At 37.9% G+C, this 15,829-nt stretch overlaps 1 protein-coding gene across 1 annotated transcript; it reads left to right on the top strand.

Annotated features, from left to right (window-relative positions):
- Nucleotides 1–301: 301 nt before the first annotated feature.
- On the top strand, nt 302–6,858 carry LOC139145176 (mitochondrial ubiquitin ligase activator of NFKB 1-like). Its single transcript, XM_070716162.1, has 3 exons — nt 302–723; nt 1,408–1,616; nt 4,141–6,858. Exons 1-3 carry the CDS (start codon nt 625–627, stop codon nt 4,859–4,861), a joined length of 1,029 nt encoding a protein of 342 aa, XP_070572263.1. The 5' UTR covers nt 302–624; the 3' UTR covers nt 4,862–6,858.
- Nucleotides 6,859–15,829: the final 8,971 nt, after the last annotated feature.

Below are 15,829 nucleotides of genomic sequence, written 5' to 3'. Positions count from 1 at the left end.
GTACCAAATAGCCTCCTTGCAGCAAACCAGACGAAGGACATTGACAGACAGCCCAGAACACTGTACAGTACAAAGTACTTCATGAACTTATACGCATGTTCATTATTGTGTTTTTCACAGAGTGTGTGTTCGATTTCCAACATTCCCTGTAGCAAATGCGTCTAAAATCCCTCTGCTACATTGTACTTGATAGGATATACCTAGAAAATGACAGAAATTGTTATTTTCAAAAACATCTTATCAGTCACGATAAAAAGTAGCGGCTAAGAAATCGGAGAACACACAGACTACAAACTATGTGATCATTTTTTGGGTTTGACCCTGCCCCAGACACGTGACCAAGTGGACTTTGACAGCGACCTTTCCTCGATAAATGCGGCGACGGCCCGAAGAGAAACAGAGTTACTAAATTTCCCTTTTCGCTATTGGGGAACATCGGAACCCGACAAACACTGGAAGTGAATACCTAAGACACTGATGCTCGACTACCATGCTGTTTGAAGGAGCTCCCTGTTACAGAATTCCGACGGGTACTCGATAACAATAATTGCGAACACATTCTGATTGGTGATACACCGGTGACCAGGCGGTGTCCAGAAGAAAGGAAAGCGAAACTCAAAGAGAATGTTGGCTGATTTAATTATCATCGGTTGTGGTACAGCGGCCACTGCCCTAACGTGGTATCTATCGCAGGGAAGGCAACAGAGCATAGTGAAGCTCAAGGTACAGTTCTGACCGTGGCAGAGATCTGAATACTGTTTGAATTAATTTATTGCAAAGCAGAGATGTAGTCTGATCTAATTACCATGACAACAGCTTCTTAGAAATCACTCCTTTCTTCTGAACGGACCCGACAACTATTCGTATATAAAAGATCTGTTTTGATAGGGATTAAAAATCAAAGAATAGATTTAATTATCCGTGAATTGTCGACTTTATTATGATTATCCACAAGGACACTTTTTAACCAATCACAGCACTTTTTACAGAGGTTTGGAAAATTTATGATCTCGGAAAGACGGTAGCAATTCAACTATCCCTTGTGACTGGAATGAAATACCAAGAAGAACAAATGTGAAATTCCCTGGAACCCCAGCTGGCAGCATCCAGTGACATTGTCAAACCTACTATCCTTAAGTTCATTCCTATTGAAGTTTTGTCACAATATTAGACAAAAACCGTTGTACCAAATTGCGTGAGGAGAACACTTTTATTGCAAGTAACAATTTTGCAAACCAGTGACAAATATCATATTTTACATTATTTTAAAATTGTGGACATCTATGTTTAATTTTCCTGTATGACCTTTAGACAACTGCATTTGACACCCAATTTGAAGTTTCACTCTAATAGTCTTGAGAACAAGGAAAATTTATTTCAATTTAATATTTGTTTATTTATTTACAGGAAGCCCCAACTTTAAATATCAATGCAGACTTGAAAGATGTTTTACGGGAAACACAAGATAAGAGTCTGCCCTATGTGGTCATTGAGGGAAAAGTTGCCGCCATTGGAGAGGCACTGAAAAGCGAGTATGTCGCAGGAATGCTTGGAGTGATACAGACAATTATACTGAAAGAACACAGAACAGAATGGAATAAAACTACAAGGCTATGGTGAGTGTTTTTTTTCTGGTTTTGTTTGAAAACCTGATCATGAAATCAAATACTATTCACCAATTTATGAAATAGCAAAATTGAGTACTGAAGATTCCTAAACATTGAAATGAAGCTTTCTCAGTCATGTGTGATTAGGACTTTGTGAGCAAACCATGCAGAATTGGTAAAACTGATGTACCTACAGCAGTTTTTCAAGTCAATATCCTTTCTTGAAAAGAGTTGCACAGACAGGGTTGAAACTTAAAAGTTTCTTTAGAAGTTTGATTCATCCCTCAGAGTCTCCTGAGTCCTCACTGAAAGCTACAGTATCCAATCCAATGTTCACATGTTGGATCTTGTTGATAATGACTATTTTCATGTCGTTGGTTCTAGTCCTTTGTTTCCTTGAAAGTTTAATCAAGGTAATCTTGTCATGACTCCCAGCTAATAAACAACCAGCATCTTTAAATACACATTTATAGTTAGTATATGTAATTACAACTGAACAACACTAGTATTTTTCCTATTTTTTAGCTCACATTTGGTTACACCAATGTGAGTTTATCGTATAAGCTGAAGTCGATGGCGTCTGTATGTATGTGTGTATGTATGTATGTATGTACGTACAGTATGTCCGTCAACATCAAAAACACACAGACCGCTGCACGTTTCAGCTTGGTATTTGGTGTGTGGATGCATCCTGGGCTATAGATGGGATTTTGTTCAAATGAAGTCTGCATTGCCAAAATTATGCAAATGAGCTTACAAAATGTGAAAATGGTCAAGAATTAATAACTCAAGAACTGCTGTTTTGATTGCTTTGAAAATTTGTGTGCAAGTACCTTAGGTGAACCTTATACAGTTTTATGAATATTGTGAAGATATCCTTAATTTTGTATTTTTGCTGAATTTTTTGGTGATTTTTCTCATTTTCAGTAAAAATTATTCTTCTCTGAAACCGCCAGCCCAATGGCTTGCAAATTTGAGTTGGATCTTTGCGAGGGTGTTACTCTTCTAGTTTGTTGAAATTATGACAAAATTGGGAAAATTACTATTTTGGAGCAATTTTGTCATTTTTGGTCGAAAAATCTTAAACAGTATTTTCTTTTTAAAACCCCTTGACAGACAGCTTTTATATTTGGTACACAGACATACAGAGATGACAATAGTTAGATATGTGGAAATTGTCCTGAAATATACAAATTTGTATTTTTAAGACAATATTGTCATTTTTGGTCAAGAAAACTTGTTCTCAAAATTACTTGTTTGATAGCTTTGTAATTTGGTATAAAGTCCCGAGGGATGTTATTAGACAAATTTTCTGCTCAAAGTGTTGGGAAACCCCCAAATTTGTATATTTTAGGTAATTTTCTCAGTTTGTGACCTTAAATGACCTACACCAATGCAGGATATGTTGTGAGACAGTTTTGAAGGCTGTGAACTTAATTTTGTCATATTTGGTATCAATTTGTAGGAAATTTTGATCCAGAAAACAAAGCTGAGTTGAATTTTTTCATTGCGGACCAATTTTTGCAACTTTTCCATGTAAGACATACAAGAACTGATGAGAAATTTGGATCCAGGATAATTCCAGATGTTGTAATCACCGCCCACAGTGGAAGGCATTTCACTATCTGTAACTAACTTAAGTGCTGTTTACATTAGAACGATAACACTCATAGCATTAATTAAAAACTCCCCAAGGTTGTAAATATATTTCCTGTCATCTGGCGTTATGTAATACCAAGGGATGGAACATTTGATATTCAGGAGGGGGTAGGGTCTCCCACCTTTTCTTTTTATCAAGCCTTCTCTGTCTATTTTTTGTTGTTGACATTTGCTTATGTATTTAGGATCTGCTTGTCTCATAGCTATAGAAGTTGATATGCATGTTCCTAAAGATGACCTCCAGTACCTAAGTTGGAGACCTTATTTGCTTTTGACATTCTTGTTTTTCCTGGTTTAAATATTTCTTGAATGGACCAATTCAAACCGAATGTGAGCACACTGTCCTTGACGGTATTTTTCAGTATTCTTGTTCTCAATATCAACTGAAGTGTCTGAGTGGAAACCTTTGAGCATTTATATGTAGGATCACTTTGTACTTTGCATGTCAGCAAGTACATGTATGTGTCAGGTGCATTGCAAGTCGTGATAGAAAATCAATTGTCATCTCTGACTGACCACCTATTGGATTTACATTCTGTGTCTACAAGCCAAATCCTTAGTATTTGTGTATGCTGCACATGAAGGAGACCCCAAAAACATTATATTCATGCACAGGATAACAACCGAAAAAAATTATCAAGAGGTACACTGACAGTGGACTGAAAGAGCCGTTGCTCAAGGGGCAGTCTGTAGGGAGCATAGAGAGCGCCCTCAAGCGACGGATCTTTCAGTCTACACTGACATAGGTCATGAAGATGGGAAGAGACCTCAATCATGCATGCAGCCAGCTCATTTTCAGAAGATTGTTATTATCCATAAATTGATATAATATCTTGCAAATCAGCTTTCATATGTAATTTAATGTCCATTTCAGGTATGACACTAGCAGATCTATTAAGGACGCAACAAAGGTTATTCCATTTAGTTTGAAAGGGGTGGACGCCTCTGTTATAGTCGATGAACCCCTTGAAGCTAGAGGACTGGACTTGGATACTGTTTATGACAAGTTTTCACCAGTAGGGTCCACTTTTGGAGAGTCTCTTGTCAACTGGGCAACTGGAGAAAAAACAAAAGGATATCAGGATATTGAGAAATTGTTACCAGTTGGAACTGTGCTAACTGGCATTGGGAAGCTCACCCTGGAGAAGGATGATGTTCGACTTGGGCCGCCGACAGGAAATGGGGATTACATACTGAGTGCTTTGAATAAAAGCCAAATTCTGAAACAAATGGAATCTAAAGTACGGACATGGAAGATTTTGGTGTACATCTTTGGTACAACCACGGCAGTCATTGCAGTCGCATGTCTGTGGAAGTGGTACAAGAAGTATCGAGAGATGAGACTGCGACGGCAGCAAATCGAAGAAATCAGACGGAACAGACAAAGGACAAACTCGGAGAGTGAGCAAGGTGATCAGGCTGAAAACCCAAATGCCGGTGTCTGCGTGATCTGTCTTACCAACCCGAGAGAGGTCGTCATTTTAAACTGTGGTCACATCTGTGCGTGTGCTGACTGTGCCGGCGCGTTGCAGCCCCCTCATTGCCCAATCTGCAGGGAAAGAATAGCTAGAATTAACCCAGTGTTTCATTCATAGTAGTTTTGTGTAATTTGTACAATAACTACAGCTCGACAAATCAGATAAACGGTGTCCTGAAGCTTTTAGACCTCAAGACATGTATATAGGGCCACGTCCACAAACTGATTAGATCATACTCACCATTTGATAAACACATAGACCCTGTAGTGGCAACGCCTACTATATTTTGTTTCTCAACTACTGGAATCTTTTCACATAAGAAAAAGAGAATGTAGCTTTCAAAATTTTGTTCAACCTAGGTATTTTATAAAATTACTTTAATATTGCTTTTGGGCCAATGCCTTACTTTGATTGCCTACTTGACTCACTGCAAGCATAAATGTAAAAAATGACATGCAGATACCCAAACAGCTTAGAACTGTTCCATCTTTTCAGAAATGTTGAATTGTTCTGTTGAGCATGAGACAGGAAATGTTTGAAACTGAAGCTGCCGAGAACACGCCTTTTTTCTGACTCGTTGAGCTGAGTTATTTGTAAGTGCTGTTTTTATGCTCTGTGCTTTTATTAGTTGGTATGTTGTCACAAAATTTGCACTTATAGTTGTAGCAAATCCTGGTCGACAACAGCCAGATTTCTCAGTTTCTGTAGCCTTCAAATGAAAAACACATGTCACATGAAGGTTGTGGGACTGAAGTTGTAGAAATGGCTCTAACTCTTATGAACATTTACTTTTTAATTTTGAAAGAATTTTATTATCTCATCACAACTTTTCTTTCAGAAAGAAAAGTGACAAATTTGAAAAACTTATGAAGAATGTTGAAGTTGTATTTATTTATCAAGAATTCTGGTGTTGTGTGTTCTCAAGTTTGAAACAAACTCTCTAGCTTGTCATCAGCATAGTTTGGCCTATGAACAACCATTCATTGCATTTCTTAGTCACATTTCTTCATTTTTCTCAAACATGTTTTCTTATAACCCTTCGTGGTTTGGCCCAAACCCATCGTTATCAATGGTAATTGTGGAGCTGTTTACAGGGAATTGGGGTGAACAGATTGATCACATAGAAATGAGACTTAAAACCTATGAAAGATTTGTGAAACAGTTATTTTAGTGTACCCTATTTAGTGGCCATTAAGGTAGAATACGCCTCGGCGATATATTTTGACTCTCAAACTTTAACAATTCTTTTATGATCTACCACCTGTGGGGTCCCATTTTAAAGTTCTTGGTGTAAGAAAAATTTTCAATATCTTAGATTTCCAAAATCAAAATTTTAGTTTTCTCCATAAAGTTTGACACAGAGCTGGCAGCCATTTTGAATTTCAAGTATCAGTAAATCTTGGATAATTTGTTTCTCCAGAAAGAAAATTTACATGGTGATCCCCCATTACTACTCTTGATTTTGAAAGAGAATGGTTGAAAGATTATGTGAGCAAAGTTTGTGCAAAAGTGTAAGTCTTTCACTTTCGGGGCGGATACTAACAGATAATGTGATCATTAGAATTTTGTTAGTGTTGACTTTACAGTGTAGTTACAGTGCAGAGGGAGGGATTTTTATGTGCATTAGTTTTTAGTGAAACTCTGCATGTCAGGCATCGTCCATGAGATGTAATCTTAGAATTGGTGATAACGGACTGCCACAAAATTTAGGTCCACTGAAGAATGGTGGGTTCAGAATAGTTGATGTGTTTCATATAGGGGAGATTGACCACTATTCCTTATGTGTGCCCAAAAATTTACATAGGAAGACATGATTCAAGACAAGATACAATTCAAACTGTAGAGATGAGTTAAAGCCGTATACATGATACAATAATATTGTTTCAAAAAAGTAAAAGCTTGAGCTCAACTGTCAAATCAGAAGATTAATGGAGCCATCACTTGAGGGCGCTCTAGGTCTGTCAGTTGATGGAGGCAGTGGAAACCAAGAAGTATTCAAGTATTAGTTATTTTCTGTAAACACCATCATCATATGTTATATTGTTGCAGGTCGCACAAATTTCAATAAATCACACAAAATGGCAGCACCATATTAGGAATGGTAACTGTAGTTAGGGGCCCAAGCCGACCGGCTGGGACCCTATTGTTATTGCTCAAGTTCTACTACTTCCTCTTCTTCCTCTTTTTCTACTTCTTCTGCCGATTCTTTGTCGACCTAGATCTCTAAAACGGCTGAACGAAAACTTCTCAAATTTGCAGGGCTAGTAGGTATCAATTAGTACTCGTGCACCTGACCCTTGAAATTTTGATTGGTCACGTGACCTGGTGGCCATATTGGATTTTCCAAAAACCTAAAAATGGCTTATCCAGAAGACCTAGGGGTCTAGTCGATTTGAAATTTTTTGTATAGTAAGCATGACCTAAGGTCTCTAGAATTTGCAAATAAAATCGCATGCGGTCACGTGACCTTGGCCACCATATTGGATTTTCTAAAATAGTCATTTAATCTTTAAAAATCTTCTTCTCCAGAACCGAAACATCGATAATCAATTAAGCTCAAATTTTACTCATGTCATCCTTACAGTGATCTCTTTTAAGTTTGCAAAAGACATTTCGATCGGTCACGTGGTTTGGCCGCCATATTGGATTTTTTGAAATCACAATTTAATCTTTAAAAATCTTCTTCTCCAGAACAAATTCACCAATTGAAGTAAAATTTAATAAATGTCATCTACAGTGTGATCTCTTTCAAGTTTGCGAAAAGCGTTTCGATTGGTCACGTGGTTTGGCCGCCATATTGGATTGTGCAAAAAATCGTAATTTAATCTTTAAAAATCTTCTTCTCCAGAACCAAAACACTGATTAAGCTGGAATTTTACTCATGTCATGCTTACAGTGATCTCTTTCAAGTTTGCAAAAGGCATTTCGATCGGTCACGTGGTTTGGCCGCCATATTGGATTTTGTGAAATCACAATTTAATCTTTAAAAATCTTCTTCTCCAGAACTAACACTCCGATTGAACTAAAATTTTACATCTATCATCTAAAGTGTGATCTCTTTCAAGTTTGCGAAAGGCGTTTTGATCGGTCATGTGGTTTGGCCGCCATATTGAATTTTGCAAAAAATCGTAATTTAATCTTTAAAAATCTTCTTCTCCGGAACCAAAACACTGATTAACATGAAATTTTACTCATGTCACCCTTACAGTGATCTCTTTCAAGTTTGCAAAAAGCTTCTACATCTATCATTGAAAGTGTGATCTCTTTCAAGTGTGCGAAAGGCATTTGGATCGGTCTCATAGTTTCGCCGCCATATTGGATTTTGTGAAAAATCGTAATTTAATCTTTAAAAATCTTCTCCCCCAGAACAAATACACCGATTGAACTAAAATTTTACACTTATTTTCCCTAGTGGTAGTCCTTTAAGTTTGCGAAAGGCATTTTGATCAGTCACGTAATTTGGCCGCCATATTGGATTTTGTTTAAATCACAATTTAATCTTAAAAAATCTTCTTCTCCAGAAGCAATACACACATTCAACTGAAATTTTACTCATATCTTTCATAGTGCGAGCACTTTCAAGTTTGAGAAAGGCATTTGGATCGGTTAAGTTGCCCAAATGTTCATAAGGCTGCAGTTTAAAACCTCGTCAGTCAGAAGATCGATCAGTGATGTATGTTATATTGTACACTTGAAAGTCAAAGACGGCACGACAGACTGCAATGCCCGCTGTCAAATTCAGCTAGCAGTCACACGAACCCTAATCTCGGCCCCTTGTGTAAGGCAACTTTTGCGACCAGCTTTTGTACGCCAGGTGACGTTGTCGAGTATACTGCGACGGAAGTACTTAGAGGAGTGTGCCACTTTTTTTTTTTTTTTTTTTTTTTAAAGTTTTTATTGGAGTTATCAAAAATTTTCAAATACATGTCTCATTAAATCTGAGAAAAAAAAGACATTACAGAAATCAATAAAGTAGTGATCATACATCATTATTGTGTATGTCTGTTGTGCTAGGGTCTTGGTGGATATTAGTACTGTAAATTCTCCACTTTTTATTATGGGCAAAAATTTTATCTTTTCTCAAGGCAATGTGATACTCAGTTTTTGTATAGAGTTCACAAATCTTTTGTATGCTGTAAAGTTAGGCAAGGTCTTTTTACAACGACAAATATAAATGTACCTTTTACCAATAAGCAGTAGGAAATTCACAATACTAGAAAGTTTGGGATCACCTAGTATGATCTGCCATATTTTGGTCTTACTCTCAATTTTAATTTTTGTCCCCATAACATGAAAAATGCTTCCCAAAATAGTTGCACATGTTGACAATCATGTAAAATATGGAGTAAAGTTTCTTCTTTGTTCTTGCAGAAAGAACAAAGAGCATTATCAACTGTGGGTGTTCATTTTACTCAGTCTAGCATTCGTATACAGGATATTGTGTAAAATTTTAAACTGAAATTCTCTCAACTTACAGTCGATAGTTACCTTAAATGGAAGATGATAAATTTCGTTCCAGTTAGTAACATTGATTTTAAATTCATGTTCAAAATACAGTTCTGATTTGGTGGTATAAAATTAATGTCATTAATCAGCTGTGTGATTACTTTTATATTACACAGTTCCACACTGATTGACCTGTGTTTCGATACAATTTTTACTTCATCTTCATCATCAGCTGTACTTTGCTGATTCACTTGTATGTTGGCTGGGATAACACTTTTTAGTCCAAACCATTTTAAAATGGATGATTGAGGGATACCATTATTGTGTACAGAATCCCAGTCCCGCTTTTGGCCGTTTTCGTTGTACAATTGTTCTAAATATAGGAATCCTGCATCTACAAAATCCTGGTAAAAATAGATCGTTTTCCAATCAAAATGTCCTTATTGTTCCATAAAATAGTTTTTCTTGGATTCAAATTATTTTCACAGTGTGGTTTTTTCAAATTTACCTCTTCCCATGTTTTCAACATACTGTAAAAGAAACCACTGATTTTCAATGGCAGTAATTCTACTTTAAAATTACATTTCAGTAATAACTTTAAACCTCCAACTGGTTTTAGTAAACTAGTAAAAAATAGTTTCCATGGGTGGTTATTTTGTTCATTAAAATACCTTCTGATCCAATCTATTCTTGTGGCATTATACATTGCAAAAATATTTGGCATTCTTAGTCCTCCATTTTCTACATTTCCTACCATTGTGTACCTGGCAACCTTATCTGGACCTTTCCATAGAAATTGAAATAACATTTTGTTAATTTCTTTTAGTTTGTTTTTAGGCACCATAGTCATACTCATAATATATTGAATTTGGGACAGGGCTAATGATTTAATTATCTGAATTTTACCAGTAAGGTGAGATCTCTAGTTTTCCACATGTTTAAGGTAGTTTGTAGTTTTTCTATTGGTCCAACAGTATTCAGCTTGCCAGCTATCTCATGGTCGTGTGATACATAAACACCAACAATTTTTATAGGGCCTTTTGGCCATTTTACCCGGAGGGGAGTTTTCTTCGATTTTTTCATAGTACCTAGCCACATGGCTTCAGACTTATCATAGTTGATCTTCAGACCAGAAACTTTATGGAATTTTTCAAGAAGACCAAAGAGATGTTTTGCAGATTTTATGTCATGCAAGAAACATGTCAAGTCATCTGCGAATGTAGCATTTTTTATCTGTTGATTATTTATATTTATACCTCTAATATTGTTATTGTTACGCACTGAAATCAAAAACAATTCCAAACTCAGAATAAAGAGAGCCGGAGAAATACAGTCTCCTTGTCTGACACCTCTGCCCAATGAGAAGTACCCAGTGGATGTACCTCTATTCATTACACAACTGGAGATGTTTCTGTACAGTGATTTTATCCATTTTATGAAACTTTCTCCAAAATTAAAAGACTTCAATGAATTTATCAAAAATGTCCATTCCAGACTATCAAATGCTTTCTCGAAATCTATAGTTAGTAGAAGTCCGGGTAGTTTCCTCTCATCTGTATATGTCATAATACTTTCAACCAGTCTTATCACATCCCCAATGTATCTATTTTTAACAAATGCAGACTGTGTCTCATGAATTATTTTTGGTAACACTTTATGTAAGGAGTGTGCCACTTGCTTTAAGGGGTGGCCCACCGGTGTGATCGACTGAATAGAGACAAGGTCCTGCCAGGGCACAATTACTGGGGTCTACGCACAGCTGATATGTGAGTATCAAGGACCATAAATGAAGCTATTCGGGTATTTTTATATGTAGGTGTCTGAATGCACGCTCACTTGTTCATCACAAGTAAAAAAGAAAGATACATGACATTGCAAGGTGTGGTGATTTGTTTTTGTTTCTCTATCTGGCATGCATAGAGTGGCCCTGGTGTCTTATGTAACTGAGAGCATGTAGCTGATAAAAAATGTAAACAAGACCACATCAGGCCAAGCTGTTAATGTCGTAAAAATCGCTGATACCACAGTCGCTTGAGAGTTATTCAGCTCTGGGACTATTCGCCCCATAGACGAGTATACAGAAGCGAGAAATACCCCAAGTCAGGAAACAGAATGGCTATAAAATCCGCGCCATGTAACATTCCGTGTCCGATTTCACTGTGAAAATTAGCAAGTTCATCTATCATGCAACCGTCGATAGTTCCCTATCATTCTAAAAGTTCATACCTGATACTTTATCTGATTCAAAAACGCTTGTTTCGTGTGATTTTCGGCCGAATTCGACGGACACCTCGCCAAAACCTGGGGGTGAGCAACATTCCGGTCACCTCTTGGGTACCTCCACTTTACTGACGTTGGCGCCGCCTACCCATGAGGGATGACTGGAATGTTGCTCACGCTTATGTTTTGGCCAGGTGTCTCTCGAACTCGGCCGAAAATCACAGGAAATGAGCATTTTGTAAGCAGATGAAGTATCAGGTATGAATTTTCGTGTGATTTTCGGCCCAGTTCAGAAGACACGTCGCCAAAACATAAGGCATGAACAACCTTCCAGTCACCCCTCATGGGTACGCGGCGCTAACGTCAGTAAAGTGGAGGTGCCCAACGTCCACTGTAAGGTGACCGGAATGTTTCTCACGCTTATGTTTTAGCGACGTGTCCGTCGAATTCGGCCAAAAATCACACGAAACGAGCGTTTGTGAAGCAAATCAAGTACCAGGTATGAATTTTGAGAATGATAGGGAACGGTCGACGGTTACATGATAGATGAACTTGCTACTTTTCACGGTAAAATCGAACGTCGAAGATGACATGGTGGCACAATCCCTATACGAAATAGCCATTTCATTTCCTGACTTGGGGTATTTCTCGCTTCTGTATACTCGTCTATGGGGCGAATAGTCCCAGAGCTGAATAACTCTCAAGCGACTGTGCTAATATCGATACCAGACGATACTAGAATGACTTGCCCTGTGCCTCCTTTAATACGCCGGATCTGTGAAATCTCCGATATTTACCCGATATTTATCGGCAATTTGGGGACTCTAATGTCAATACTAGACGCAAGTAGAATGACTTGCCCTGTGCTTCGGTACGCCAGATCTGTAAAATTGCCGATATTTACTCGATGTTTATCGACAATTTTGGGACTCTAATATCGATAGTAGACAATACTAGGATGACTTGCCCTGTTCCTCGGCACGCAAGGTCATTGAAATCACCGATATTTACCAGATATATAGTTATCGGCGATTTTGGAAGTCTAATATCGAAATCAGACAATACTAGGTTCTGTCAAATCGCGGTAAATATCCGATATATATCGGAAAGTACACCACCTTACAGATCTGGTCAAGCCCGACTTCCAAGGACTGACTCTTACTTTGATACTGAACAATATAGATTCTGTCAAATTGCGGGGAAATATCCGATATTGGAGATTTCACCACGCGTGACCTTACCGTTTTGGTCAAACCCGACTTCCAAGGACTGACTCTAGCTTCGATAGTAGACGATACAAATTCTGTAAAATCGCGAGTAAATGTCTGGTATATATCGGAGATTTCACCACATTACAGGTTTTGCAAAACCAGACTTCAAAGTACTGACTCTAGCTTCGATACTAGACGATACTAGCTAGATTTTGTCAAATCGCGGGTTAATGTCCGATATATCTCGAAGATTTCACCACCTAATAGTTTTGGTCAAACCCGACTTCCAAGCACTGACTCTAGCTTTGATACTAGACGATATAAATTCTGTCAAATCGCGGGTAAATACAAGGATCATGAATGAAGCTATTTGGGCAATTTTATATGAAGGTGTCTGAATGCAGCCGTATTGTTTTTAACAGAGATAAGGCGCGCAGTTTTCGACTGCACTGTGGCTTCTGTCAACTTGAGCCGGTATTTCTATGCAAACCATAATCCCAGCCCCTACGCAGTGTAAAAAGGCGTTGGTCAGAAGCATTGATAATAACTTATAACAAGCTATATGCATCGATTATGTGTTTTACGTTCATATCAGAGAGTAAAGTCTGTCATCGCGCTGTAAAATCTGGTCCATACTACAACGAAAAATAATTGTCGCGAGCTCATTTTTCAGTTATTGATGTTTGTCATGTGATGATTAATATATCATCACAATACCTACGATGACAACTCGCTGGAGCGCAGTCGTACGTGGTGACGATGAGATAGACGTTAAGTCCCTAATTGAAACTAAAATGTCAACATTATGAAGTAAGGATGTTTTATTGGATAAACGTTATAGGCTGTTTGTCATAAACATTTTGAAATCAGAAAGTGAGAGGTAAAATAATTGTAGAAAACTGTATTGCATCACTGTTGCTGAAATCACAGGCTATCGACTCAATGCCTGCGATTTGAAAAATCGTCACTCACAGCCTGCAGGTAAAATGGTTAATCAGACCTGGACGCTCTTGCCATTGTTCTAGGTCTAAATAGGTGCGACCATATCAGTTGTTAGTGTAGCTGTTCAGAATGTTTGATTGCGCAGCTTATTACAGTGGGAACACTCAGTAAACATGCACTTCCTCAATTCCAAGGTTTGAATATTTAAGCATGTGCATTGTGCACTTGAGTGAGACCAAGGTAAGAAACAAAAATGCTAGAAACGTTTGCTCCAAGTACTACTTCTGTCACTATTTAGTCTCAACGATCAACTCCATGAGTAATTTAGCACTTTCCTTGTGTATTTTATCCAAACACTCTACATGAGGTGCCATACAATTATTTCTTTGTTTGCCGTTCGCGTGCGGGTAGGATTTTCAATGGACGAAATCTGAAAAACAAACAAACATAAATCGCCTGCTTGAAAATAAAGGCACGTTATGCCCGTCCTTTGTTCACACACAGTCCGTGTGGTTCGCAATGACGCAGGCAGTGTTTCCGCTGCCTGCTCGCCAAATAGCAAATGCGAGAAAAAAGTAGTGTTTGCCGAGAACATTTCGGCAAAAATTAGCAAAACTTGCGAATCGAATATTGCACTATGACGTCATCACTTTGTCTGTCCATGCGCTGTCCTGCATTCCACTTGAGACGTTATGCTTTATCTCTGTGCATTTTACTGCGTGCACTGTGCATGCAGTGTCCTCGTCAACACTGAAGGATCGAAGTGACGGTGAAACTAAGCAAAAACGGCAAACTTTCGTTTTTGACTTAAGTAGCTCCACAAATATTGGAGAGAAACCACCCCTAACGCAGATTCTAAGCGCAAGTAAAGCTATGAAATGGAAAGAAAAATTTATGACGAGAGTAGGAAAGTCAACTGGAATTTGTAAAGTTAGGAACGGCATGGTCAAAAGCATACGGCTTTTTTCCCAACGTGAATTGGCTTTCTTAAAAATTTCGAAAGAATTTTCAGTGTATTCTGTCGTGATATTGTAAACAAATTTTCAGAGAAGGCGCTCGCTCGTCCGCCGAGTTCAGTCGACCTACTTCCGCATTCAAGTCTTGTCGCGATATTTGAGCATTTAACTTGACCGTCAGTGACACAAAAATATGTTTCTCCATATCAAATCATTATGTGTTTTATATTTTAGGGTTCTCTTTACATAATAGACATGAACATTTGGATATATGATCCGTGATTTCTGCGATCCCTGGCATGATTCAAGCTGGCCATGAATACGCACTGACGTCTTTGGTGATGAACCCTGGCCCTGTGCGCTGTCCGAGCATCGCTTGCTAAATTCATGGAGCTACCAAAGCTCCATGCCAAATTCAAGCGTAAAGCAAATGTATTGAAAGTCTAAAATGCACACGTTTCTCAAGTCTGAGAGTATTTTACTTTTGAACTGCTATGAGAATGGATATCTAATTCGTTTGAAAAACTGGTATGCTGACGCAGGTTTCGTGCCGTTGTCTATAGCGATATGAATAGTACTGCATTGATAGCGATTACAGGTTTGTAACTATTAAATATAGCTGCATCGCATACGCCTAACTTTTGACAAATATAACTAGCCTTTAAAGTTACAGCTAAGGGAGCATTTCACTCAACAGAAACAGTGCCCAGGACTAGTATTATTTGGAGGATTCGTACTCAAGGCTGTTATGATTTGTTCAGCGACCCAATCTTCTTACCGTACAAATTTTAATCTTATAAAAGAGACAGTAGTTTCAACTTTTACCACGATGTTTAGCATTTGTTTCCTGAGTGACAACTCCAAACTGTGTTATGCCGGTAACTTTTGCAGTTTAATATTTGGACTTTTCAGGTTTTGAAGAACACCTTTTTGTTCCACCCAACATTTTGAAATTCATAGTGTACAGGTCATCAAAACAACTGATACGCCAAGAAAAATAAAACGTTTCTTTCTTATCCTAGACATATAATAATGTGGTGACGCGGGTTTCTTTTTTCATTCTTCAATCAACAACACGGGAAAAAATGACAACAACATACGCTTGCACGCAGAGATAAATGTACAGCAGTGTTACTTTATTATTTTTGTACAGCAACAGTTCAGCGGTTTGACTTTAAGTGCAGCATTTGCAAATTTTTCACAGAGTATTATAAGAGTGAAATACATGTACAGTTCTGAATGGAATGTTCGTGTCAATTATTTAGTTTACGGTTCTGTTTTATACAGGCACTATCATGATGTATTTTTTG

This window comes from Ptychodera flava, chromosome 12 (genome assembly GCF_041260155.1).
Source record: "Ptychodera flava strain L36383 chromosome 12, AS_Pfla_20210202, whole genome shotgun sequence".
In the NCBI taxonomy this organism is placed as follows: domain Eukaryota; kingdom Metazoa; phylum Hemichordata; class Enteropneusta; family Ptychoderidae; genus Ptychodera; species Ptychodera flava.
Note: the sequence above shows the minus strand (reverse complement) of the source record. Positions and strands in the feature narration are given on the sequence as shown.